Source organism: Agrilus planipennis, unplaced genomic scaffold (assembly GCF_000699045.2).
Source record: "Agrilus planipennis isolate EAB-ADULT unplaced genomic scaffold, Apla_2.0 scaffold21, whole genome shotgun sequence".
Lineage (NCBI taxonomy): Eukaryota > Metazoa > Arthropoda > Insecta > Coleoptera > Buprestidae > Agrilus > Agrilus planipennis.
The window spans coordinates 1,168,261-1,195,644 of NW_020439030.1; the positions used below are offsets into that span (position 1 = coordinate 1,168,261).

The 27,384-nt window shown below is 33.2% G+C and overlaps 2 protein-coding genes across 3 annotated transcripts; one reads left to right on the plus strand and one right to left on the minus strand.

Annotated features, from left to right (window-relative positions):
• Nucleotides 1–2,948: 2,948 nt before the first annotated feature.
• On the plus strand, nt 2,949–21,469 carry LOC108740641 (guanylate cyclase soluble subunit beta-1). Of its 2 annotated transcripts, XR_001938382.1 has the most exons (14): nt 2,949–3,167; nt 3,219–3,292; nt 3,818–3,918; nt 3,974–4,092; nt 5,358–5,513; nt 5,615–5,768; nt 6,633–6,787; nt 9,666–9,877; nt 11,250–11,420; nt 11,729–11,966; nt 13,247–13,384; nt 14,919–15,076; nt 20,948–21,165; nt 21,234–21,469. XR_001938382.1 is itself a non-coding variant. In XM_018475030.1 (13 exons), exons 1-13 carry the CDS (start codon nt 3,165–3,167, stop codon nt 21,090–21,092), a joined length of 1,824 nt encoding a protein of 607 aa, XP_018330532.1. In that variant the 5' UTR covers nt 2,949–3,164; the 3' UTR covers nt 21,093–21,469. The 2 variants fall into 2 exon arrangements, 1 of the variants encoding a protein (XP_018330532.1); XM_018475030.1 differs by having other exon boundaries at nt 20,948–21,469.
• LOC108740670 lies at nt 15,609–18,272 on the minus strand. Its single transcript, XM_018475075.2, has 2 exons — nt 17,938–18,272; nt 15,609–17,256 (listed from the first exon to the last, which is right to left on the minus strand). Exons 1-2 carry the CDS (start codon nt 18,062–18,064, stop codon nt 16,367–16,369), a joined length of 1,017 nt encoding a protein of 338 aa, XP_018330577.1. The 5' UTR covers nt 18,065–18,272; the 3' UTR covers nt 15,609–16,366.
• Nucleotides 21,470–27,384: the final 5,915 nt, after the last annotated feature.

The window sequence follows — 27,384 nt, forward strand, 5'->3', positions numbered from 1 at the left end:
GCTCTATTACTTCCGAAAGCTTTATTTTGTATAAATTTAAAATTGAATAATGGAGCCCCCATATAAGTACATAGTTATTCAGAGAGTGACTGCACCTTTACATTGAAGTGCTTTTTAAAAATAAAAGTTTTCCCGCACATTCCATTAAAAAGTCAAAATTAGATTCGTTCGCAATACCGAATAGGTGAAGCGTATGTTGCCGAGATACGCAAATATTGTTAAATATTCACCTTTTACGACGCAAACTGTCACACTGTGTCAAGAAAATGCTTCGAAACTGTAGAAAGCAAACGAAGTCGTGCAAGAGGAAAATTACCCTGTTTGTGAATTTACCTTAAAGCAGTATAAAAACTCCATATTTATGTTGTTGCTCTTAAACCACTTTATGGTCACAGGTCACGTATCGACCAAGCTACCCGGAACAGTACATTATTTATACGACAATTCTTATACAATGTACATTCTCTAGGGAAAATTTACAATATTTATTTAACGTTACGTAAGCTCATCGCTAAACTGTAAACATACCTTTTTATCTTTTTCAAAACACCCTTATTACATAGGAATATAAACACGAGCTTTTCTGTTTAAGTATACATGTCAAGAATTTGCAGGATCATATATTCAGCATAAAAATACAATATATGAAATAATAATAATACACTAACTTTATATAAACAAAAAAGAAGAATTAAAGATAAGAGTAAAATTATAAATAAAAACATTAGTTAAATGAAGAAAAAACAAGTTCTTGAAAGTAGTATTAAATAATAACAAATATAAATCAATACCAACACCATCAAAGACAGTACAACTGCAGAGATAGATATACAGGGGCAAAATTTTATATGCTTAGATTTTCACATGATATAGCAGTATAAGCATCTTGCAAGGAAGAGTTAGAGATAGCTTTAAATAAAATGGAAGTGGTGCTGACAAAACAGTATTGCATGAAAATAAATAAAAAAAGAAAAACGAAAGTACTGGTATGCAAGGGAAGAAAAAGTAGGGAAAGAGCGAATATAAAGATAGCAGACGAAAAATTAGCAGAATTAGCTGGTTTTAGGTATCTAGGAAGTCAATTAAGTCAGGACGGAAGGAGTAGTAGGGATATAATGCAGAGAATAGTGCAAGGTCAAGTCGCCTTCAATAAAAATAACTTACTTAATTTAGAAAGATTGTTTAAAGTGTATGTTTGGAGCGCGACGTTGTACGGGCCTACAGAGGACTACGGAAGTCAATAAGAAATAGGCGAGATAGATCGATAGGACACCATCTCAGGCGTGAAAGTTTAATCAGAGGCAGAAACGGGAGTTAGGAGGGGTAGAGGTAGACCTGGATTACGTTGCTGTTCGCAAATATTTAAGGATGTGGGTTGTTCTAGTTTCAGGGAAATGCGAAGATTAGCTCAGGATAGAAAAGGGTGGAGGTGTATGTCCAACCAGTCTTAAGACTGACGATCTTATGGTGATGATGATAAGGCAAGAAGAATAAATAAATGATAAATAAAATAAAGCAAACAGCACCACTACTAATATAATCGTAGACACATCACCTATGCCTTTGCAAAATAATAGGTACCTATGCAAGATTTCCGATTCTTTATAAAAATAAAGGAGTGATTTAGTTGTCGTGTTACTATAAAAAATAAACATGTTTGGAAGGTGAAAAAAATTCGCTTTGTTTTGATACTTTCTACATGAAATGAAATGTAGAAACAACAAAATAAAACTGAAAATTCTTCCATTTCAAACATATTTATTTTTTATGGTAACCCGACAACAACTTATTTGATAGGTATTATCATTCTAAATATAAAAAGCATAAATACTCTAATTTACCATTATTGTCAGTATATGTATGTATAAAATCGAAGAGGATGGAGGGTTGGACCATTTTCTCCAACTATGTCTTGTTTTAAAATTTGTATGATCATAGAGTCGTCAATCCTGAGACCGATGGTTGGACACGTACCTCCACTCATGTCAGTCCTTTTCTGAGCTAATCTTCGCATTTCCTTAAAACTAGAACAACCCACATCTTTCACTATTTATGAACACTAACCTAATCTATTGTAGTTCTCTTAACTCTAGTTTCTGCTTCTTATATGCTTTTAACTAGCCCTTCATGCCCCAAAACCTATTTCACCTATTTTTTATTGAGAGCCATAGCGCCCCTTGTTGTCCTACTCTTTCTAATATCTCCTCATTTCTAACCTTCTCTATTCACGGTATCCTTATCGTTTGCCTGTAGCAACATATTTCGATCTTTGTAACCTTTTCTTTTCCGACGCGCCCACCGTCCACGTTTCACACTCGTCCAGACCTTTAACAATACTTTTCGAATGTCTAAGTTAATAGTTTGAGAGCATATAAGTTACTTATTTTTGTAAAAAAATGGCTCGATACTGCACTATTCTGTGCTTGTATTTCTACTGCTTTTCCATTCTGGTTTAGCTGACTTCCTAGATATCGAAAATCAGCAACTTCTTCTACATTTTCGTCTCCTATCTTTATATTCATCCTTTCCCTACTTTGTATGAATAATAAGTAAATAAAACAAAAAACCATTGTTCCTATGTTGTAATTCCCAAAACCTCCTAATTTAAGTATAAATAGGAAAAGAAGTGGTCGGAAAAGGTGGATCACCCTAATAGATACCTATAATTTAAAGTAAATTGGAAATAGTTAAGACGTTTAAAATAGGTCAGTGAGCATTATAAGAAAATTATTAAACTAGGGCAAATTTGGCCACCAAGCTTTGGTATCTCCGTGCTGAATTTAAAAAGATCATAAAACTGTCGGCGACTCATGCAATCATCTATCGCACAAAGTCATTAATCTGTCTTTACAAAATATAAATCTTGTTTGAAAAAGAGCATGATCAAATTATACAAAGGATTCATAGACGCGCTTTAATGTCTGGGTTTTATGATTAAATAATTCATTCAAGTTGTGTATAGCATCATGGTGCATTAGTGCCATCTAATAGCACGGTTCGTTAAAACAAGCGCATGTGCCAACTTAGATCAATATAACCATCAGAGAAATTCTTGTGAAGTTTTCCCCATTTGAGAATCAGGCGCTATTTGAAACACGTATATAGTAGAAACGAACAGGGTGGTACGTAAATTGAGAAACGGAAAGAAACTTTTTTAAAGGAATATGGTAATGGCGTTAATGTGATACCAACAAACGTTAATAACCCTCTGATTTCAGTACGGATTTGTAAACTACGCTTTGGAACTTTTGGTAATTAAAACGTTTGGAGAAGATACTTGGGAAACTATTAAGTAAGTTTTGTGTTACAGTATGTTAAAGTTTTTCTCACGATTGTTCATTAATTTTGTGCGAATTCCTGACAAAATAAACTGTTGACTTATGACCGAATGGAGCTAAGAGAATTCGAATTTTGAAAGTTCATATGAACTTTTGTTGTAGTTTTTGCACTCAGATACAGACCAATTCAGCAAGTGTGTTGTTTAGGTTACTTCGAACTACATTACATTCTCATTTTTGCTTGTTCTTATAAATATATGTATCTAAATAAATTTTGTGAAACCGAATATTCAACGGATAGATTCTCGTAATATTTACTCTTTGTGAAGTAGACATACTGAAATTCATAAGAAGTGATAATTGAAAAATTATTAGGTTACTACTAAATAGCAACAAGAGTAACAACTGTAAATAAACAAAATTCAAAACATTGGCGAATGCGCTTGGCAGTTTGAGAATTGTATTTTTATATACTTTAGAACAAAACTTGTATTCGTACTCAAAAAATTAACATCAATCTAAATGAATATTATTTTAAGGAAAAATGCAGATGTTCAAATGGAGGGTCAGTTTTTGGCCCGTCAAATCTACGACGATGAAATTACCTACAATATTGTCTCAGCTGCTGTTGAAGTTCTCAGTAAGAATATCAGTAGTTAAGAGTGAATCGTTCTTCAACTAGAATTTGTTTGCAGATATTCCAGCAAATGCAATTTTGGAATTGTTTGGGAAAGCTTTTTTTGAGTTTTGCCAAGATTCAGGCTATGACAAAATCCTGCAAGTTTTGGGAGCAACACCTCGAGATTTCTTACAGGTTAGCTAAAATTTTTCTTCGCGTAGTTTTTAATGTTGTGAAACTTTGGAATTTAGTACGACTAGAACTTCGTATATGGGAATTTTTAGCTGTATTTATCCTGAAAAGCTTTTTAAGGATTTATTTTTAAAGTGAATCTATCGCATGTAGCATTACAGCTGGCCGCGGAGAAGGGGTAAAACTGAAAGGCACTCAGTAGAGTAACCAAGGTCAATATGCCGGCGCCATAGCTAACCGTGTAGCATTTATATTCTCACTCATTCGTGCAAGTGCATGACAATTACATTTATAGAATGTGAAACTCAAAGCGAAGATGAAATTATTGATAGAATAACAACCGAAGTTCAAAATGATTCAATTATTTAAATAAATATTGTTCTCAGCTTTTAATATGCGTCTAACATCTGGATTTATTATGTATTCCGTACTCTCATACGAAGATGAAATTCTTGATAGAATAACAACTGAAGTTCAAAATGATTCAATTATTTAAATAAATATTGTTCTCAGTTTTTAATATGCGTCTAACATCTGGATTTATTATGTATTCCGTACTCTCATACGCAGATTGAAATTAAAATTTATAGTTGGATATCTTGTCTACTATTGATTTTCCATTATCATAAATATTGTTCTCAGCTTTTAATATGCGTCTAACATCTGGATTTATTATGTATTCCGTACTCTCATAGGCAGATTGAAATTAAAATTTATAGTTAGATATCTTGTCTACTATTGATTTCCCATTATCATTTCCATTTTCTAATCATTAAGATAAGATTATGAACGCGATTTTAATTTTAATACCCTAAATCGAATAATTTTCCGAAAATTTACAGTTAAATGTCTACAATCCGAAAAGTTTCACTTGCATTGTTGTTTCATAACCACACAGCTTTTTAAGGATTTATTTTATATTCCTCGGATGGTAAGAAAGTAATAACGTATGCTTCTTGGAAAACAGCCAATAGCTTTTAGGCAAAAAAGGAAATAAAGTTGTTGGTTTACTCCTGACCCCGAAGGTTCATAAATTAGAATCAAGTACAATAGGTATCATGGAAGGCATAGTAAGATAAGGTTTACAAGACATTTTACCTACTTTCTGTTCTGAATTTATGTGTTTCTTTTGTCATCCTTTCTTTCTTTCCGAAACATAGGAAAATATTTTAGTACTATAGTGCCTAACTTTAGTTAATCAGTGTCTATTAATATTGTTGAACCTTTGATTATCAAAACAAAATAAATCTACAATGATTCTTTTGTAGAATCTAGACGCATTACACGATCATCTCGGTACTCTATACCCAGGTATGAGAGCTCCTTCGTTTCGTTGTACAGAACGTCCTGAGGATGGAGCGTTAATTCTCCATTATTATTCTGACAGGCCAGGCTTGGAACCAATTGTCATAGGTATCGTTAAGGTATCCACTATTCTAACTAAGACCTACTTTTAAGAATTACAATATGCAAAAAAGTAACAACGTTTTTATTTGTTGATTATTGAGTTTAGAACTAATTTTAGGCAGTAGCTAGTAAACTCCATCAAACTGAAGTTGAAGTTGAAATATTGAAAACGAAAGAGGAATGTGACCACGTTCAATTTCTCATAACTGAGAAAAGTAAACCTGATAGGACACAAAGTACAGAAATTGAGGAAATCGAAACACTATCACTTGGTAAGAGTTGAGAAGTATTCGAGTCTTAGCATTTATATGCATAACAGCTCTGTTTAAGCAAATGATATATACTTTGCTATGTGGTTTTAAGCCCCCCCCCCCGTGTAGAAGAAGAATAACAAGTATTGAAAATAAACAAAAACGAAATAATTGATAAGTAGCAATGAGACACGTTTGAATTTTTGTGGGGTTAAATTAACTTTATCCACTACTGATAACCTTCCTCGCCGGGAATCGAACCCGGGCCCCGCAGCACTACTTTCATTAATTTGAGGTTATCTGTAGTGAGTAAAGTCAATTCAAAATATTTCTTCACTAATGAATTGATAAATAATATAATCTAATTGTAAGTAGCCAGTTTCTAGAACATTCCTTGGATGAGAATTTACCTCCTCATATAGAATTGTAATGAGCAAACGTTATTAGGTCTTTAATAATACCTTACACGGAGAAAACTAAATTTTATGACAACGCAAAAATTACAATTTTCGATTGTAAATTACTGATTTTGCCGTAGAAATAGTAGAATTTATTAGGTAGGTAACTTGTAATAATCTCAATTTTGACATGTTTCTTCAAAAATTATTTCAAGTTCCTTAATTGTTACAATTTAATTTGTAATATCAACTAAAACACATAGTAAATTTATTTCTACTGGGATTTTATTTTTACAAATTCGGGTCCCAATTGTGATTTTTATTATTTTCGCTTACGAAACAACGGACTAGTGGGATAAATTGTAAATATCGCTTTAATATTTAGGTAAATTTTCGTTTCTCATTTTCTCCGTGTAGATATAATATTATTCGTCTGTACAATCATTCTGAACAGAAAATTGATTAAGTACTTACTATTATTTCACAGAACAAAAAGTAAGCCCAGCAACATTCTGTAAAGTGTTTCCATTCCACATCATGTTCAACAGAGACATGAAAATAATTCAAGCTGGTAATACAGTGACAAGAATCATGCCTAAAGTTAATGGAAATGATTGCAAGATAACGGACGTGTTAGATCCGGTATCTACATTTACATACAACAATATAATGAATGAATACGTGCATTCAGAGCACTTGCGGTCAAGCAAAGTTAATCGTAATTTAAAATGTACTGGTTCATGTTCTTTCATTGTCTGACTGTTATTAAACTGCTAGATATTGCAGAAAAATAGTACACGATCCTTTCATCTGACTAGAAAAATAGCCAATAAATCTGGTTTTTCTATGACAGTAGTAGGTCTGAAAACCCCAACGTCAAAACGACAGTAAGCGTCTGAAGTAGAGAGGTTTTTTTTGTAAAAAAACATCTTTTTTCTTATTAGGAATATCACCACAATATTGTGGATATATCCATTTTATTCTGAAATGATTCGTTTAAGGGTATTAAAAATTACATACTTTTCATAAAATGAAACTTCTATAAATATTTTTAGTTTTCTTTGAACATAACGTAGATTGAGCATCTAAATTTCCCAGCATATTTCACACCACATTCTTTACCATACAATTTCATAGTGATAAACAAAATTGGTCTTGGCCTTGGCCTTACAGTCTTGGTCTTAGTCTTGCGAAAATGTAAGACCAAGATCATATTTATGAGTTAAACTATTTGATGAAACTTTAAAATATTCTTTTCTTGGAACAGAATATTTTTAGTATTTGAAATTTTCAGTTTGTTGTACTAGATTTTAACACTAAATATAAAAACAGAAGCTTTACCACTATTTGAAAAAAGGGNGTTAGTAAATAGAAAAATTTGTGCTTAGAAGAATTATTAAAAAAAAAAAGTATCAGATGAAATAAGCAAGACCAAGACTAGAAGTTGAGCAAGAGGAAGACCAAAACCGAATAAGCAAGACCAAAACCAATAAAAAAATCTAGAACAGCCTTGGTCTTGATCTTGCTTTTTTCATCACTATATATCCCTGACTTTTATAGAAAATGAATTATATCCTTAGACATACCATAAAGAGTTTTAAGAAAGATTATGTTTGAACTATATGCAATTCAAAAATTCAACACCCACGTTTACTAAAATTATCCTCAGACCCTCGTGCAAATCTTGGCTCAAACTTAGTTTTAATAGTTTCTTTTTGGAAAAGGTAACGTTGTTATCGAAAAGAAATTCAAAGGCTTAGCGTCGTGGTTTGGCGTTGGGGTCTGAGCTATTTAGACTGTTCTCCAGTAATAGGTTATGAGAAATGTTGAATCCAACATCTTTTATATTTATAGTTTCCTCTATATGTAAAACATTTGTGTGACCGCATGTTGTACTCTTCTAATTGCAGTGAATGAATATGGTAGATATGACCGAAAATCCAAGGATCTGACAAATGTACTTTCTATTCAGGATATAAGTTATCTGAAAAAATTCTATTCTTAAATTTATGTCATTTCCAGTGGCGTAGCCACGGGGGAATTTGCAATATTCAATCCCTCTTCCTATCGATTAGGAACTGTTTTTAATTATGTTGCAGTCTGGGGGCTGTACAAAACAATAACTTTGGAAAGAGTTTTATTTGTCTGACATTCATTTGACTATTATATTATAATTAACAAATTACATCGTAAATCCAAGTCGGCAAAAGGAACATAACTCTGCCCCGTACGTTTAATTCTTTAATGCAGTTAAAAATAAACTATTCTTACTTACTTTTATGCTAAAAAATTGCAGGATTTGTCATTTTATTTTGTACTAACTTTTGTCTTGCTACTTCGCTCATCATCATAAAGTCGTCAGTCCTAAGACTGGTTGAACACGCTCCTCCGCCCTTTCCTATCCTGAGCTAATCTTCGAATTTTCCTAAAACATTCTTAAATATTTGCGAACAGATATCTAATCTAGGTCTACCTCTACCCCTCCTAACTTTCATGTCTGAGAAGGTATCTTATTAATCTATCTCGCCTATTTCTTATTGACTTCCATAGAGTCTCCTATTCTGTCTACCTCTTCTTTTCTAACCTTCTCTATCCACGGTATCCTCATCATTCACCTATAACACCACATTTCGAACTCTTCTATCCTTTTATTTTCAACCTCAGCAACCTTTTTTGAATTTGTAAATTAACCGTTTCGCGAGCATAGAAGTGACTTTTTTTTATTGACTCGACTCGACTCTGCACTTTCATCTGCTTTATATTCCTACTACTCCTTCCGTCCTGACTTATCTCACTTTCTAGATACCTAAAATAGGTCACTTTTTCTAATTTTTCGTCTCTTATCTTTATATTCGCTGTTTCTCTTCCTTTTCTTTGTATACTAGTATTTTTATTTTACTTTTATTTATTTTCATGCAATACTGTTTTGTCAATACCGCTTCCATTTTATTTAATGCTATCTCTAATTCCTTCTTGTTGGTGCTAATGCTGCTATATCATCTGCAAATCTAATCATATTAGTCTTTTGCCCATGTATATCTATCCCTACAGTTGTACTGCCTTTTATTATGATCGCGTTTTCCATGTATAGATTAAAAAGTAGCGGTGACAGTGTGATACTTCACTCTTGTAAAAAAGCAAATAGTCCAAATCACCCACTGCAAACTCCTCATATGTATTAGCTTAAAAAAGGCAGTTTGTATAATGTACATAATTGAAGCATTTAGCTTTTTTTATCGTAATCCTCCCTCTCTTTCGCAAACCAATGGCTACGGCACTAGCAATTTCATTTTGCTGTTATTGCAAAACCTGTATTTCCGTTTCTTCTTCGATAAAATTGACATATGTATGAAGCATCTCAATCAAATTCGTTTAATAATTGAGATTTATTACTGACTAACTAAAATTTCACAGCACAGAATTTGTCAGACATTTAGATTTTCTTTTTGTTGTTTTGTAATTGTCTAAATTGTTCCTGAGAGTATGTCCTAGTTTCCTGATGACTGATTAACATTTGCAGGTTCGTCCGCACTTGGAACTAACATTCGAAAACATTCTTTCACATATTAACACCATATACGTGTTGAAGACTAAAGGAGGCGTGATTCAAGCGAACGCGTCTCCAGAGTATAGATACTTGCGTCTGAAAGGCCAAATGCTGTACGTGCCAGAAACCGATGTGGTCATTTTTATCTGCTATCCCAGTGTAATGAACCTCGATGACCTCACAAGGTTGTTAATTTTATTTAATTCGATTTGAAAACCAAACCGGGAACTTCTCCATAAAAATTGAAAAATAACGCGACGTTTTCGTTGTCCAACAAGAATAATGTCGATACTTAAAATAAACTGCCTAACTACATACAGAATTTATCGATTGGCATTTATTTATTTATTTATTAATAGGCGTATCAATGCATTGATTAAATAAGAAAGAAGAAGGATCGGGTTTATGTGACCGGAATATAGAGAATTATTAATAGAATTTTCATTAAGCGCCTTTTCTAATAATTCATGCAACTACTTAAGTACCAAAGCGAATTATTATTTATTTATTCGATCAAGAATCTGGTAATAATTAATTCTCAAAACGGGACGTTCAGTTAACAGTATCCATTTACCTTCATTGCTTGCAATCCCAAAAGTATATTTGTAGGCAAAGTTATTCCACGTATACCTAATTATACAAAAACCGATCAACCTTTAAACAAAACAAACAAGCAAAATTGTTAGTTCTTTCTTCTAATAGCAGAAACTAAACTCTATCTTAATAATCATTCATTAATTGATGTATTATATGAGTGCCATTTTAGCAACAACGTTTTTGGAATGGTATGTATCCGTTATTATAAAAAATAAATGGTAAATGTCTAGATGATGGGGGAATGGGGTGGGGGTAGGGGGATCGAAAGAGGGTAGGGGGGTCGAAAGAGGGTGGTCACATGAGTAAAACCCCATAAAAATTGGGGCGATCTCACCCCCATAAAAAGTTATGGGGGTTGAAAGTTGATTATTTTGACAATTTTCATACACTATAATTCAAATAAAATTCAATAAAAAAAAATATTTTCAAGCGGGTGGAGGTGGAGGATCGAAAGAGGGTGGTCACTTGAACAAAACCCGATAACCTAACCTAACCTACCCTATTGATAAAGCTATTTAAGTAATGTTTTATATAACTTTCTTAATATTTTTATGTATTTTTCATTCATTTTACCTTTGAATATTGTTTAAGAATGACTATATAAATATTTACATGCTTAGAAATGTATAAGAATTGGCATATTTGTTAACTTTGAACCCCTATAACTTTTTATGGGGGTGAGGCCGCCACGAACTTTTTATGGTACAGTGTAGTGGGAGACCTCCTTCTTCGACCCCCCCATCCCCACCCCCTTCGGGGTGGGGGCCATCATCTAGACCTTTACCAAATAAATTTTTGATTTTTAATGCTGATGAAGGAATCGCATTGCTGATTTTAAAAATACAAATGAATGATAACATATATAACCGTGGTCCAGTTTGAATATTAGTTTTCAAATTTTCCTTCAAAGTAACGAAAGTAGTCATTTAATTTAAAATGAATCGATTTGTTGGGTTTTAGACGAGGACTATATATAAGCGATATACCATTACATGATGCTACAAGAGATTTGGTTTTAATGTCTGAACAATTCGAAGCCGATTATAAACTTACTAGAAATCTTGAGATTCTTACCGACAAATTGCAGCAGACATACAGAGAACTTGAGAGCGAAAAGCAGAAGACTGATAGGTGGTTATTCTAATTTTTTAAATGGTTTAGTTAACTATTAATGAATTCATGGTTTCCATATTTAGGATTGTTTACAATTTTATTTTTGATAGGTGTTTGAAGAAAATAAATTTTAAATAATTAAGAAACTCAAACTCATTTTCGGAACTTTATCATCTCTAAATAATTGTATTTATTTATATATTCTGATTCATTTATTTATTGATAAATCGACTGATTTTCTATTTTTTTGCATTAATTTTATCATCGCGAGAAGTTGTTTTTGAATAGAAATGGTATAATGACTTTGCGTAATGTTTGTTCTTCAGGTTATTGTACTCGGTACTTCCCATAACTGTTGCAAATGATTTGAGACACAAGAGACCCGTTCCCGCTAGAAGATATGACTGTGTGACTTTGCTTTTTTCTGGAATTGTCGACTTCTCCACGTATTGTGCAAATAACACAGATTCCAAAGGCGCAATGAAAACGGTACACATGCTTAACCAACTGTATACCGCTTTCGACGTTTTAACCGATCCTAAGAGGAATCCGAATATTTATAAGGCAGGTAGACAATTTATAATCGATCTTCCGTTTATATCTAATAAGTTATTTAAAATACTTACATTTTATATAAACAAGAAATCATAGCTTACATTAAATAGGCTTCGTCGTCCACTATACGTAGATGCTTTGAGAGCGACAAGGTCTCTTTATTAATGTTATTTTTAGTGTCCGACCGAAACAGCACTTTCTATTAAAACTTTAACCGAAATTTAATCTTCGGTATCTGTTACAGTTTCGGTCGAAACCGAATCCTAATTTTCAAATATATTGAAAACTATTGTTTACTGAAATGTAGCTTATATACCCTTATACAGACAGTTCAAACGTTTTAATTGAAAAAACATAAATGAAGTATGTGAAAAAGTGATTATTTATTTGAAATAAATTATTTCTTTCTATATTACTGCTACGAACTCTCCCGAAGTCAACCGAGCGACGTGCAATAATTTACGTAGGCAGAGTTTCGGTGCTGCTGAGGTTCCGTAAATTTTCTACCGAAACCGAAACTGATGCCGAAACTAGTTTTTTTTGCCGAAACTTGCCGAAACTGCCGAAACCGAAACCGAACCTTCGATCGGTCACTCGTTATTTTGCATGTGAAATCGTAATGCTTTGGCAGTTTTGTTAATATTTTACCATTTTATTAGAGCGTCATCGGCTTGAACGATTAGAAGTTTAATAACAATGAAAGATAACTTTTTCTCAAATTTTACATTTATTTATCTGTTTCAATTTAATACGATATCGTAATCAAATGCTTAAACCGGGTCCCACCTTCTTTTTTAAAAAATATTGTGGCATTTAGCCTAAATCTTATGATGTTATCTTACTCAATGATAAAAGAATATCAAATGAATTACTTCTGGCATCACGTTTGGATGACTAGACAAGTACACCTTGCAGTCATATCTGCACAATGAAGCACGAAGAAAATGTTTTAATATTCTCAATACTCAATTTGTAATTTGAAATTTTCATATTTGCTTCTTTTCTATCGATAAAAACAAAAAAACCGTTTAATGCAATTAAAAATTACTACTTTTTCGTATAAGTACTCATTCGTACACATTTAGTATTTAAATCGTACGCAAAACGTTTCCATACAATAAGGTACATCTAAGTTTGGTTTGCGACTCCTGCCATCATGCTTGTCATGTAAACTAAAATTAAGATAATACACCTGGGCCCTAATGATTATAACAAAGCGATATTTACCTCAAGCATAATTAGTTCGTATCTGCAGCTCATATGGGTTACTAGATGTCTATCGATTTTAGGTTGAAACAGTAGGCGATAAATACATGGCTGTTAGCGGCTTGCCAGAGCCATGCATTTCCCATGCTAGGAATATAGGAAGACTCGCCTTAGATATGATGGACAAAATGAAAGAAATCGCAATCGACGAAGAACAAGTTGTGAGTACATGTACATATATTGTATATGCTGCCTAGTCCAATCCTTTAATACTGTTCGGTTCTTGTTAATTGTATATAGTCATTGTGTATAGTCATTGTATATATTTTTGTAATATTAAGAAGACGTGCTGTAAGTTAAGTTTTATATTTATATTAGTTTACGATAGTTGTTAGTTTGTACAAATTTTTATTATCACTTTGAAGATATTTATTCATAGGCACGCCTGGGAATTTCTTTGAACTGGACATCAACAAACAGGGATGGTTCGCAAATGTACAATTACCTACTTCATAAACTTTTGCAAGCACCCGCTGTGTCGGCATCTTTTAATTCAAATTCAATATTTTTCAGAACCGAATGGGCGTTACCATCTCTGTTGTCGAAGGGCGTACCTACCCCTCTATGTATATATTAATTGTACCAATTCATAAAAGAGAGGACAAGTATTTCAACCTTAGTACCAAGAACTCGTAACGTGACATTTCAGTGACCATTTTTGCAACTTTGTATTTTTTCTGTACTTGTTTTAATTAAAACATAGCTCACGGTGTTGATGTGTTTATTTTGAAACACCAACACCGAAACAAATACATTAAAATACATTTGTTTAGTATACGAGCCTTTCTTCCTGGCAAATGTTTTATAGTTTAAAAAGTAGTAGGATGGACAATCCTAAGTCCTAATTCGGTAGAAGACGGGGAATATTTAGCTATTTTAACTAGTTTTTCTAACCCTTTCTCTCTTTTTTTATGCGAGAGGGACAGGAACGGAAGGGAACTTTTATCCGCCATATAGTGATGATCAAAGAAAGACCAAGACTAACTAAGTCTTGATATTGGTCTTGATCATTTTTATTAGGTCTTGGTCTTGCTCAAATACCTCTAGTCTCGGTCTTGGTCTTATTCTTGCATGTTAAGTCTTGGTGTTGCTCACTTAATCTGATACGTTTTTTTATTCTAATTATTTTTAGTCGATTATTCATCTCCACTCCACGCACCTCCACTGTTACCCTTCCTACTTAGAAACCCTTAATTCTGATTGAATTACTCATTACTATCATTTCTCATCTATCCTATTGCTATACCAACGCTCCACACGACAAGTGGTCGAGAGACAGTTGGGTGTAATCGAATGACCAGACCATATATAACAGGTCAATTAAAAAGTCCCCGGCCTAAAATAGTAAAACACATTTTTTTGCAAAATTCGTTTTTTTATTCAACATAATTCCCTTCAAGGGTGATACACTGATTATAGCGATCCTCCAACTTTTCGATACCATTTTTGTAGTACGATTTGTCCTTTGCTTCAAAATAGGCCTCACTTTCGGCGATCACCTCTTCATTCGAGGAAAATTTTTTCCCAACGAGCATTCTTTTGAGATCTGAGAACAGGAAGTAGTCGCTGAAGCTCAGATCTGGNGTTAAAAGTTATATGTATTATACAATCATCATTTAATTGCAATGCAATTTTCAACTGGTACGAATATCTTATGTTGAAATTGAATTACGTTATTTATTTTTTTTTTTGTAGAAAATAACAATAGGTATTCATTCTGGTGAAGTTGTAACAGGAGTAATTGGGCACCGTATGCCTCGATATTGTTTGTTTGGAAATACAGTCAACTTAACCAGTAGAACTGAAACAACTGGAACTCCAGGACGCATTAATGTATCGGAAGATGCCTACACGTAGGTATTTTTTCACCTTTTAGGGTTCCCGTCTCAACATGAGAAAAAGAAACCTTTAGCGTTGCATTTTGTAACGTGTGGAGGGGTGGGATGAGTTTGGATAAGGGTACGAACTGCGCCAAGCTTTAATTTCATAATTCTTACTAAATACAATTATTAATCCTTGACATTTATGACTATAAATCGCTAGATATACTTGATTATTATATTGTACAGGTATGAATTTTTGTTTGGACCAGCGGTCTTAGTGTTATGGAAATTATAAAAGGGGTAAGCACAGAGACGTCGAAAGTTTTGGGAAACTGCTTTAGAGAATCAATTTGTTATCTTGTTGATTCACTGACATTTCATTAAAATTGATATGTTAATTTCTGTTTGATTAGAATCTTGAAGTTTCAGACAAAGATGTATTTATCAGAAATTTTATAGTTTTTGCAACAGAATTTTTGCCAGCCTTCAAAAATTTCAATTGCAGCAGTTTTTAAAATATATAGGGGTTTATTTCTTTTGCACGATCTTTCGGATATTCCCAGAGATGTGCCGTTCATAGGAAAAGGTTCTTGATGGACAGTATTTTGTTCAAACTTCTATATATAGATTGCGATTTCGAATTCATTGGATTTCATTAGCACGCCGTAGACAGCTACGATATAACACTTTTATTTTAACCTCGAGGAGGAGAAATCTTCTAAAGACACCCTCCAAAAGGGGGGGGGGCGGTGTTGTATTCACTCCTGATTGGAGCGCCTACCGACTAACAACCCTCCTCGAGTTGGTACATCAACCTGGTAGTTATATCTACCGGGAGAACATGAGAGAAGTTTGGGGAAGGGGAGAGGGTTGAGTAGAGATAACACAGACTACTCTACCTGTAGTATTTAAAGGCGTTCAATAAAAATGTAATGACAGCGTGATGAACGCCATCTGTGCAAAATACCTCCCTACTTATTATCGACAAACTGAACCCACGGCGTAGTAGCTACTAGATAACAGACACTTAAGCAAACAGACTAAGAAGTACTTGATGTTCGGTGTTTTGTAGAAAATTACATACAATGTGCTGATGAGAACTAAAGAGTTCGTCTGATGTTTTTGACAGAGAACTGACCCAAACCAACTTTCGGCTAAAATTATTTATATTTTATATAAAGAATATTAAGTACATCTTTTAAACATATTGTTGTTTATATACACTTACTTATATGCAGATACGTATTATATTATTGCAATCGCCAAACCTGTATATAGACAAATCGCCATTGCGGATCTTCGTTAATAATTGATGATTCGTTAATCCATTAGATCTAAATATCTCTGCAGGACTTCTGGAATTGGTAAAACTCTTGTACCGAAAGGCAGCTGATAATTGAGCCACAACACATGTCTAATTTGACATCTACATAAATGTTTCAAATCGGGAGGTTCAATTCCGCATCTGTTTATTGGAATAATACCGTCGTCAATAAGATTTGGAAAATGATCCAAAACGTAATCCCTTTGTACATTTGCTCCTTCTTTGTATCCTTCTACCGGTAATGGTTTAATATTAATAGTTGGAATAACGCGCAGCAAAAATATTAAACAATCGACCAAGTTGTAGGGATAAGAATGGTTAAATTCATTTAATCTGTTAAGAAGGGACTCCACAATAGTAGCATTACCACCTTCGTCGCCTGTTACAATTGCTCCAAAACGAAGCAGAATATGAAGTTTATCAGGTACTCCGTATTGCACCAGTATTTTTGCTGGTGAAACCCTCCCGCAACATTCTATCGGAACATCGATAAACCGCTGGAGGATATTTCGATTTTCACAATGATATTCTAATCCTGCGGTCGACGCGTGATCCAAGTAATAAACTACTGCTCGAAGATTTTCTTCTTGGTCTGAGAAGTCACTTTTCCAACCGGCAATGAAATGGGAAGCCCTCGTTCCAAAAATCGCTCCGACCCATAATCTTTCGAAAGTTTTTTCGCATCCATAAATATGATCTAAAAGAGCGGCAACAGTCCCGGCATCTTTCAACTGCCAATCGTAGCAAAGTTTGAGACCAACGTAAAGGATATTGTGATATTTTCCCATCAGGCATACGCCTCCGTTTTTGTTCTTGTGGACGTGATGAAAACGAACTATTGCCATTATGGCATCTCTGCATATTTTTTGGGGATCACCTGCAGATCCTGAAAATATAAACGACAGAAATTAAGAGTATTACCAAACATTAAGCCAGAAATTAAAATGCAACTTTCTTGCATAAGCGAACCTCAGACAGATATTAGAAACATGAGGCTATATATTGTGTTACCTACAAGCATGTACATGATAATCAATACATTGACTTCCGACGGCTGTTGAGTATGCCCGCAGGCAGGTACCGGTCGAAGGTTGGCAACCAAGAAGCCGAAAGTAATAAATTATACCCTGAGTGACACATATTTACCGCTTAGTAATAGGAGTTCTAGAATTTTTGAGAAAAGTAAGGACTGTTCCGGAGAATTCAATAATAATTACTTATAAATAGGCTTCTTGGTGGTATTAACATATTGTCGTAAGATTTAAGAATTATGTATTTATAATTTCGCTTATGAGCTGTAGATGTATAAATAACAAAACAGATTTTATTAGCATACAGAAAGGGTAGGATTTTTTGGAAAGTTAAGCTACGTCTAAATGCAATTCTAAATTTGTTTGAAGGTAGTCTTCACAATAGGATTAAGGTGGGTTTTCAGAAATATTGTCTGCTAGATTTATTATCTGGTGTTCTAAGCAATAAAAGCTATAAAATTTAATGATATGTGACAGATAAATACGTTCCGATAAAGTAACAACGTTTTCATTTATTTTATATAATATAAACATACCTCGACAACATCCTTCAATTAAAGTATTAAAATACTGTACAGTTGCCTTTCTTCTATAGCAGGCATGTAAAGTATTCCTCTCTAACTCGAGGAACTTGTCAAAGAAACATTTTAGTAAGGCATCCATTTAGTTGTCACAATTTTTTCAAGGAACTTTAAATTTCCTTATTTGCGTAACTACGCAACAATAATTATTTTAACTTCTGACCAATATATAGCAACATACCGGTTACTGAAGTCATTGATTGTTGGAGTATTAAAAGCGATAGAAGTATAATTGGATTGGATAAGGGATGCCATACAAAAGCTTACTACTAATATGTTAGCATTCATTGTTGAGCATCATACATAAATATTGTATACTACGTGATCGAATAATCACTGGGGTTAAAAAATTAATAATAATATAATTAATTTTTAATACTATAAACTACCCGAGATAAAAATGTTCAGTCTCTCAGAGTCTTTAAAAGCGAGACTCGAGTCTCCGTCTCTCATCGAGTCTCTCTGGTGTCGCTGAGAGTGACTGTCGAAAGACTGTCAAAAAAACTGTTTAGCGTCTCTGAATGAGAGACTCGAGTCGCTCATAGAGAGATACTCATTTTGTATCCAGTCACTGAACGAGAGACTCGAATCTCTGAACGAGAGAGTCGAATCTCTGAATGAACAACTTTATCGTTCGAGTCTTTCATACAGAGACTGTGAGAGATCCATAAAAACACCTAGGCAATAACTGAGAGACTGTGAGAGACGCTCTCAGAGACGCTGAAAGACTCTGAGGGACTGGAGAAAGACTGAAAATTTTTGTATAGGGTAGGGCTGGAAAAAATGAAACAATCGAGAAAACTGTTATGTATGCATGTATGTTGGGATTGTAATAATTCTAGGAACTTACCCGACCGTACCGTTTAGGTAACTTCAGGTGTTTAGGATGTTTTGAATGGGACTGATATGTCTATAGCTATATAGCTCTCAAATAATAGGACATAATCTGATTTATTTTTGAGTTGTCGGTTCAAAAGAGATTTTTGTTGAAAAATATTTAAAAATTTGGATACGTAATTTTAAATATTTTTCAAGCGAGTTATAACAATGTTTTTCTTATGGAAAGCGGCCGGGACCATCAGGAGAATGTGTCTGCTCAAGAGAGCTGTTAGTAAAGGGAGATTTCACTGTATACAGTTACTAAAAATAATCGATTACTACTAGTGATGAGCAAAGCAAGACTAAGACCCAGACTATTCCAGTGTTGGTAGTGGTCTTGGTGTTGCTCATTTAATCTGATTTTTNTAATACTATAAACTACCCGAGATAAAAATGTTCAGTCTCTCAGAGTCTTTAAAAGCGAGACTTGAGTCTCCGTCTCTCATCGAGTCTCTCTGGTGTCGCTGAGAGTGACTGTCGAAAGACTGTCAAAAAAACTGTTTAGCGTCTCTGAATGAGAGACTCGAGTCGCTCATAGAGAGATACTCATTTTGTATCCAGTCACTGAACGAGAGACTCGAATCTCTGAACGAGAGAGTCGAATCTCTGAATGAACAACTTTATCGTTCGAGTCTTTCATACAGAGACTGTGAGAGATCCATAAAAACACCTAGGCAATAACTGAGAGACTGTGAGAGACGCTCTCAGAGACGCTGAAAGACTCTGAGGGACTGGAGAAAGACTGAAAATTTTTGTATAGGGTAGGGCTGGAAAAAATGAAACAATCGAGAAAACTGTTATGTATGCATGTATGTTGGGATTGTAATAATTCTAGGAACTTACCCGACCGTACCGTTTAGGTAACTTCAGGTGTTTAGGATGTTTTGAATGGGACTGATATGTCTATAGCTATATAGCTCTCAAATAATAGGACATAATCTGATTTATTTTTGAGTTGTCGGTTCAAAAGAGATTTTTGTTGAAAAATATTTAAAAATTTGGATACGTAATTTTAAATATTTTTCAAGCGAGTTATAACAATGTTTTTCTTATGGAAAGCGGCCGGGACCATCAGGAGAATGTGTCTGCTCAAGAGAGCTGTTAGTAAAGGGAGATTTCACTGTATACAGTTACTAAAAATAATCGATTACTACTAGTGATGAGCAAAGCAAGACTAAGACCCAGACTATTCCAGTGTTGGTAGTGGTCTTGGTGTTGCTCATTTAATCTGATTTTTATTTTATTTTCAATAATTCTTCTAAGCCCAAATTTTTGTATTTACCGACACAATAATTGTCTTAAATGCTGAAATTTTTTGTTATACATATGAGCTAGTCATGATCTTTTAAAGAAAATAGAGTCGATAATTGTGAGAGTTATGAAAACTCAAGACTTACCTTTCTCCAACGCATAAATTGACCTTTTAGCAAATAAAGTAGTAGGTACAAGGTACTTAAGAGAAGTAACAAATGTCAAAAAAAATTAGTTTGCCTCTATATTACAACCACGTGTTATCCAGACATAGGAACAAAGAACACATACTCCGAGGATATTCCTGTAAAACCGTTTTTTCAAATAGTGATAAAGTTTTTTATATTTACTAATGTTAAAATCTGGTAAAGCAAACTAAAAATTTAAAATACTAAAAATGGTTAATTCCAAGATAAGAATATATTGAAGTTGGTTCAAATAATATAACTCAAAAATCCACCGGAAAGAATCATTTTTCGTTTTAGTTTTGGCTTTGTTCGTTTGGTCTTGATTTTTATCTTGGCCTTATGCTTTCGGTCTAGGTTTTATTCTTCGTTTATCTGTTGGTCTTGATCCTAATAATTGATTATATTTAATTAATTGGTTGTTAAACCCTACTTTTTTAAATTGCTTCAATAAAATTGTTTGATCTTTTAGGCAACATTCCGTTGTTATAAACATTGTTAATTCCCAATTGACTTATTCATAGACCAACTAAACCGGTAAAAACTTTTTTTTTCAAATAAATAAATGTACCAAAATCTAAATTGGTGTCCCACTTTTATTTAAAAGATAATATTTCGTTTGATGCATTTTGAAGAGCTTTGTATTGTAGATTTCTATGTCGAGAGGATAACTTCGATGAGCAATTCTGCTTCGAATATAGAGGTCCAGTAATTATGAAAGGAAAATCTGAGCCAATGAAAGTCTGGTTTTTATCACGAGCAGCCAATAATAAGGATTGCGATGCATCTCCGTAATTACACTTTAGTTTCTATTCTAAACACATGTGGTGTAATAAAGGAAGTTTACATGTACATTGATTTAATAGAGGTCAGTGTAGAATCAGTATTTAGAAACTCATTCTGTCCTTAATGATTCCGAACTGGATGTTTTAGTAGAAAAAGAATTTCTCGTTCATAAAAGGCTATTTATATTCAGATTGATGTAAAGTGCTACATGTATATGTATATTTCTAAAACAGACACAAGAAAAAGAGCCACATCATCGTCATTAAATTCGCTGTTGATGAACTGCATTAACGGTTAAACAGATGGTTAATAACAATGATAATAATAATGTTGTCTTCGTATATAGTACAATTTTAGGTGTACTAAGTAATTTCAAGAAAATTAAATCCAACAATATATGTATACCTATTCTATACTAATTCAAAAATAATTTATAAATAAGTACTTAAGTTCAAAGTATTTTATTTTATGAATGGTTAATGTATATTTATAAATAAATATGACAGTTAACTTATATTTAATTAATATTTCCATGCCGATATTAGCCATTACTTTCTATTTCCACCTAAAGGAGCCAATTAAGGAAATAATTAATTTTTTCAATTTAAATCATGTACCTATGCAGTGTTAATTACTTGTACAAGGTTCACAATTGTCTTGACTGGTGTCCTTTTAACAGGTTTTTACTTTACAAATACTGTCTAAAACAATTGAAATTACTGGTAAATTAGTAATTCAGTTAAAATAATTAATCCATTATATTTATTTCCGAATGAATTCTATTATACTAATTCCAGTACAATTAATTATTTTACTAACAAACAAAATAATTCGAAGTCGTCTGTATTCTGTCGAAACTGCCGGACGCGGATCGCGATTTCGATCTTTTTGGATCTCATCAGCGCATCGCAGGCAGCTCCGCCAGAACACAGACCAACCTTTACCTGCTGTCTTAACAGCGCGTTTTCGAAAATACCACAAATGGCGTGGTGAGCGCCATCTGTAATACGATGCTACATTTGAGGACTACGTATGCTCCACTAACAGGTAAAAGTTCTAAAATGACAAAAAGGTTTTTATTTAGTTCAACGTAAATATGAAAAAGTGTTGGATAGACAGAATATTTTGCCGCTTTCTTTCAGTTTGAAATAAATAGACATTTTTATAGTTCTTAATATTTGCTTGCCTAATGGCCAAAATTTCCTCGGCCGCATCCTTTCTAGGTGCAGTGACCGCTTAGCTGTGGATTGTGATTGGACTAGTTAAGTTTATAATAATTTTTCACTTCTGTAAATATTAAATTTTATCTTTTAAAGTAGTTCTTATATAGAATCGCGGGAGAGAACACTTACTCCTTGGGCAATTATTTCATATTCATATTTAATCATATTTTCATTAGTTTATCGTTTTAATCGTTATTTCTAAGTTTGTGTTTATTGAATTCCTTTAAATTAAAATATAGTTACTTACGTTTTCGATTATAAGAAGAGAAGTTCAGTTGTTTTATTTCATGTGGTACTCAGTATACCCACTTGATGTTAGTTTTTTTAAAAAAAACTTATTCAACGACAAAACAAAAGTAAATGATAAAACGTTGTTGTTATGGTTTTTAATAAATTCGTCAACTTTTTTAGCTTGTCTATAGTCCAGTCGGTAGAGAATTTTCCCGACATAAATTTGTTACCAGACGGGAGTTGTTTCTTGTTGTAGGCGGGGAAAAATTAAGAATCCTTTAAACTTCGAAAAAGTGTGTGTTAACAAATTGGGGTGGTCCAAAGTTAGCAGAAACCAGGTTTTTAGATCTAGAAAGCAAGGCATACCTTTAGAAAAAAAGTTGCAGATAAAAATTATAGAGAAATTAAATACATATTCAATTTGAGCCGCAGTACGATCAATTTTATAAATTGCTTATTGCACAAATACCAAAAAATCGTCAAAAATTGCCATTTCTGTATTTTGATTGTTTATTACAAAATAATTTTTTATCACATTGCAACAAAGGTTTTTAAATTTGAAATCGAAGTAGCTTTTGTGGGCGTTAATTGGTCAATTTGTTAGTAAATTATTGTTAATTGGTTATCTCAACGGACATGAACATTTATTGCCGCAACCATCAGAATTTGGACAGTAAGTACCATTGTCGGTGATGCATGGCACTTCAGACATTCCGTTTAGGGAAAGTTCTCATCATCATGAGAAGGTGTCCTACCAACCTATCTCGCCTATTTTTTATTGACTTCCATAGAGTCCTCTGTTCTCCTATTCTTTCTAAAACCTCTTCATTTCGAACCTTTTCTACCCACGTAATCCTTATCATTCGGCTATAACACCACATTTCAAAGGCTTCTAACCGTTTCTTTTCCGCCGCGCCCACTGTCCATGTTCCACACCCGTACAACGCCGTGCTCCAAACATACACCTTTAACAACCTTTTTCGAATTTCTAATTTAACCGTTCGCGAGTATAGAAGTGACTTCTTTTTATTAAAGGCGGCACGACCTTGCGCTATCCTCTGCTTTATATCCCTACTACTCCTTCCATCCTGACTTATCTGACTTCCTAGATATCTAAAACCAGCTACTTCTTCTAATTTTTCCTTATATTCGCTCTTTCCCTACTTTTTCTTCCCTTGCATACCAGTGCTTTAGTTTTACTTTATTTATTTTCATACAGTACTGATCTGTCAGTACCGCTTCCATTTTATTTAAAGGTATCTCTAGGTCCTCCTTGCTAGATGCTAATACTGCTAAATCAACTGAAAATCTAAGCATACTAATTTTTTGCCTCTGTATATCTATCCCTACAGTTGTACTGTCTTTAATGATGTTGATCGCGTCTTCGATGTATAGATTAAAAAGTAGCGGTGACAGTGTGCATCCCTGTCTGACTCCCTTTCTAATATTTACTTCCCTACGTTGCATCCCTAGCTCTATAACTGCCTGTTGCTCTTTATGCAAACTAAGTATCACTCTTCTATCTTTGTAACTCATCCCTACATTTTTATGTATATTTAACATCTTGTCCCATTTAACATTGTCAAAAGCTTTTTCTAAATCTACAAATCCTATGTACGTACTCTTTCTTTTTTCTATCGTTTTCTCTATTGTTATCCGTAAAGCTAGAATGGCCGCCCGCGGGAAAGCTCTACCCAAAAAAAACTATAGTGAGTATAGACATTTAAACTCGCCTATTTTATTTCAACTGCTTAGTTCCACCACGAATACGTCAAAATCAGGAGTTTTTAATTAATAAATCTAATTAAACGATAACACCCTAGATACCGATAGTAGGCCCGCCTAACCAACGTTGTTAATAGTCCGCTAGTTGCAGAATTTTGTATTATGAGAGGAGATAGATAGATACGATTTGATTACAATGTTAGATACCCCTCACATTTTATCACTGGTTCGTGCTATTTAAACCAAACTTAATTATCAAATATCAAAAATGTACTTTTCAATAATTTCTTTCAAATACCGATTATCCTAAACTTATATCCTATTTCTTGTAACTTGTATTAATTTCCTTTTCCATTTTTTTTATGTCATTAATTTGCTGGCTAGTCTAGTTTAAAATCACCCCTTTTTATCATATTTCATCCTATTGCTGTTCGCTTGTTACTGTCAACTGTGTACTTAAAACCCCTTGTTTATCGTTTGTGAAAAAACTCAAGATTGTTTTACATGTCCATTTCAGTTTCAAAATTCATTATTGATAAATTTATTGCAGTTTCACATCTCAACCTTTTTCTTTCTATGCCTCAACGAAAACCGTATATATAAAATGTCTAAAAGCATCTTCGGGTAAAAAACAGTTGTATGTTTTAAATAAACTGAAGTCAGTTAGTTGCAGTTTGGACCTTCACGTAATCGGAACTTTTAGTTTTTAACATTTTCCCTTGTACAACCATCACTAAAACAAAGTAAGGGACAAATAAATTAGTTTAAATTTATTTCGCTCGGCCCTTTTCTTATTTTGAAGTTGTTTATTGTGTCGGCAAACACAACAACAAAGTCTACCTGGTGTCGGAAAACCTGACAACAAGACAAAAAGGCTTTCCTTTAAGTCGCTTAATAAAGTCCGATGAAATTCTGCAAAACCTACTTTTTAAAAGTTAAATTTTGGAGATAGAGAAATTCTAACTGTTCGACTTAAGAATGACAGGTTTGGTCATTGTTATAACAAAATCATACCCTTGTTTCTTCAGGAAACACCTTCCAGTGTATTTCCGACCCTTACACTGACAACACGACATGTACATCGTACCCTTGATCATAAATAACTATTCTTCAAGTAGTTATATTAGTTTTATAATAACTAGTTCTTCTCTCCTATCAGTTACTATTAGCTCGAAATTGTTAGCACCGTTGCTTCGAGTGGTAGAAATTAACTTTTTATGAACAAACTATGACATACTATCGGCCACCATTCTTTTCTAATTGTCACTGTTGTCGGCCATTATGGTTTTTTAATAGATGTATAGTAATCAATGATTAAAATTTAAAGGAATTGTTTGTAAATAGGTATGCAACACATCGTACATTTCAGCATAAGAAATTGCTGATACTATCTACGTAATACTACTTTGCCTGTGCTGACAGCTCTCATAATTTCTTTTACATATAATATTATAACCTGTTCTTAATAAACTTTCTAGTCATACCGTGCTTATGTATACACAACAAAAGAAAAATCATTTCATCCAGTTGCAAATTTTTTTTCGTTGCTTCAATATTTTTGTGGAACTAATTTGTAGCTATTGGTTTTTACTAGGAATAGAAATTTCTCTTTTAAATCATGTGTCACCTGCTCGTCAAAAATGGCAATAAAAACGATTCATTTCATTCAGTAAAGTTAATTTTTTGCTAATTGATACACGTGCAAAGCTCATTATCTATCTATATATATATATACATATATTACGATATCAATCGTAGGTAGATCGAATATCTCCTTGTACTACTTCATAAAATAATATCTAGTTACAAATGGCCGCAGAAAAACGCGTGAATATAATGTAGAATGTTGTTTTTTCCTTAAGTTATGCAAAGCGTACACATGTTTTCCGAGTTTCGAAATGTAATGAATTTTAATTAGTCTTTGTAATTCTCCGAACCGTCAGACCTGTGTGCGTGCCAGCTCAACAATCAAACAACTGCTAACAGCAAGCTGATCTTTATTTGATATTATAATGCAAAGTGCTGTTGCTTTTGAATTAATTAGTGAATGATTCTCAACATTCTACCGTGCCTACCCGAGATACAGATTATTGACTTTAATTGGAAAGATAAGAAAGCATTTTACTAACTAATTTTCAGATGAAAGTTGATTTGAAGACGAAAGTTGTTTATTACCGTTACTCATTTTATTTTAACTTAATTATTTCATATATAAAGTAATAATGTTCCATGTTTATTGAAATTTTAAACAAAATTGTTATTTATTGTAATAATCTTAACACCGAAAAAAAAATACTGAAACTAATAGATTTACATTACTATGTCAATAAATTATCTATAAAATATTGTTTTCTTTGTTTTTTTTAAAACGTAAAATAAAGTCTCAGTTCCTTTTTGCTAGTTTTACCAAAACAAAAATTTTATATACGTTTAGATGAAGTACCTTTTCGTGTGAACTAATATTAACTAAAAATATACTTATTAATTGTTCTTTGTAAATTATGTAAACATTTATACATATCGCGGCTCTAATGAGCTAATTAAGTGACTATTCGGCAAAGCTCGCCGACTATCCGGCTTCTTACTTTGTATATATTTCTCGTTACACTGTATAAACGTATAAAGGAGGAATTACACAAAATAAAAACTTCGATTGTTAATTAACATATTTATTTTAGAATCGGTCTTACACATATCATCTTATTTTCATCAATAAACACTGATAAATATATTCTTCTTATTTAAATAAAAGAGTAGGACTATTTGTTATTAACAGACTTGGATTTGCGACTGGAAGGAATCGTCTGTGGTCGAGCATTTGATCATAGAATCTAACTAAGATATCAGGGTTGGATGTCGGCATTTGATAAGGTAGTTTATACTTGTAGTATTTGCTGTTTTTCCCTGCCCAGTACGAGAATTATCATTTGACACTGCTTACACTTGACCTTACGAGAATCATGGTTCAATTGGACAAAAAAAATCCAAACGTGAGACTGTCTTTTTACATGATTAAATTATAATTGAGCTCTTTCAGTTTAATGAACAATAGAAGTATTATCTTTATTTTTTTACACAAAAATACTGCTCTGACCCGTGCAAATGCAAAAATCAAGAAACAA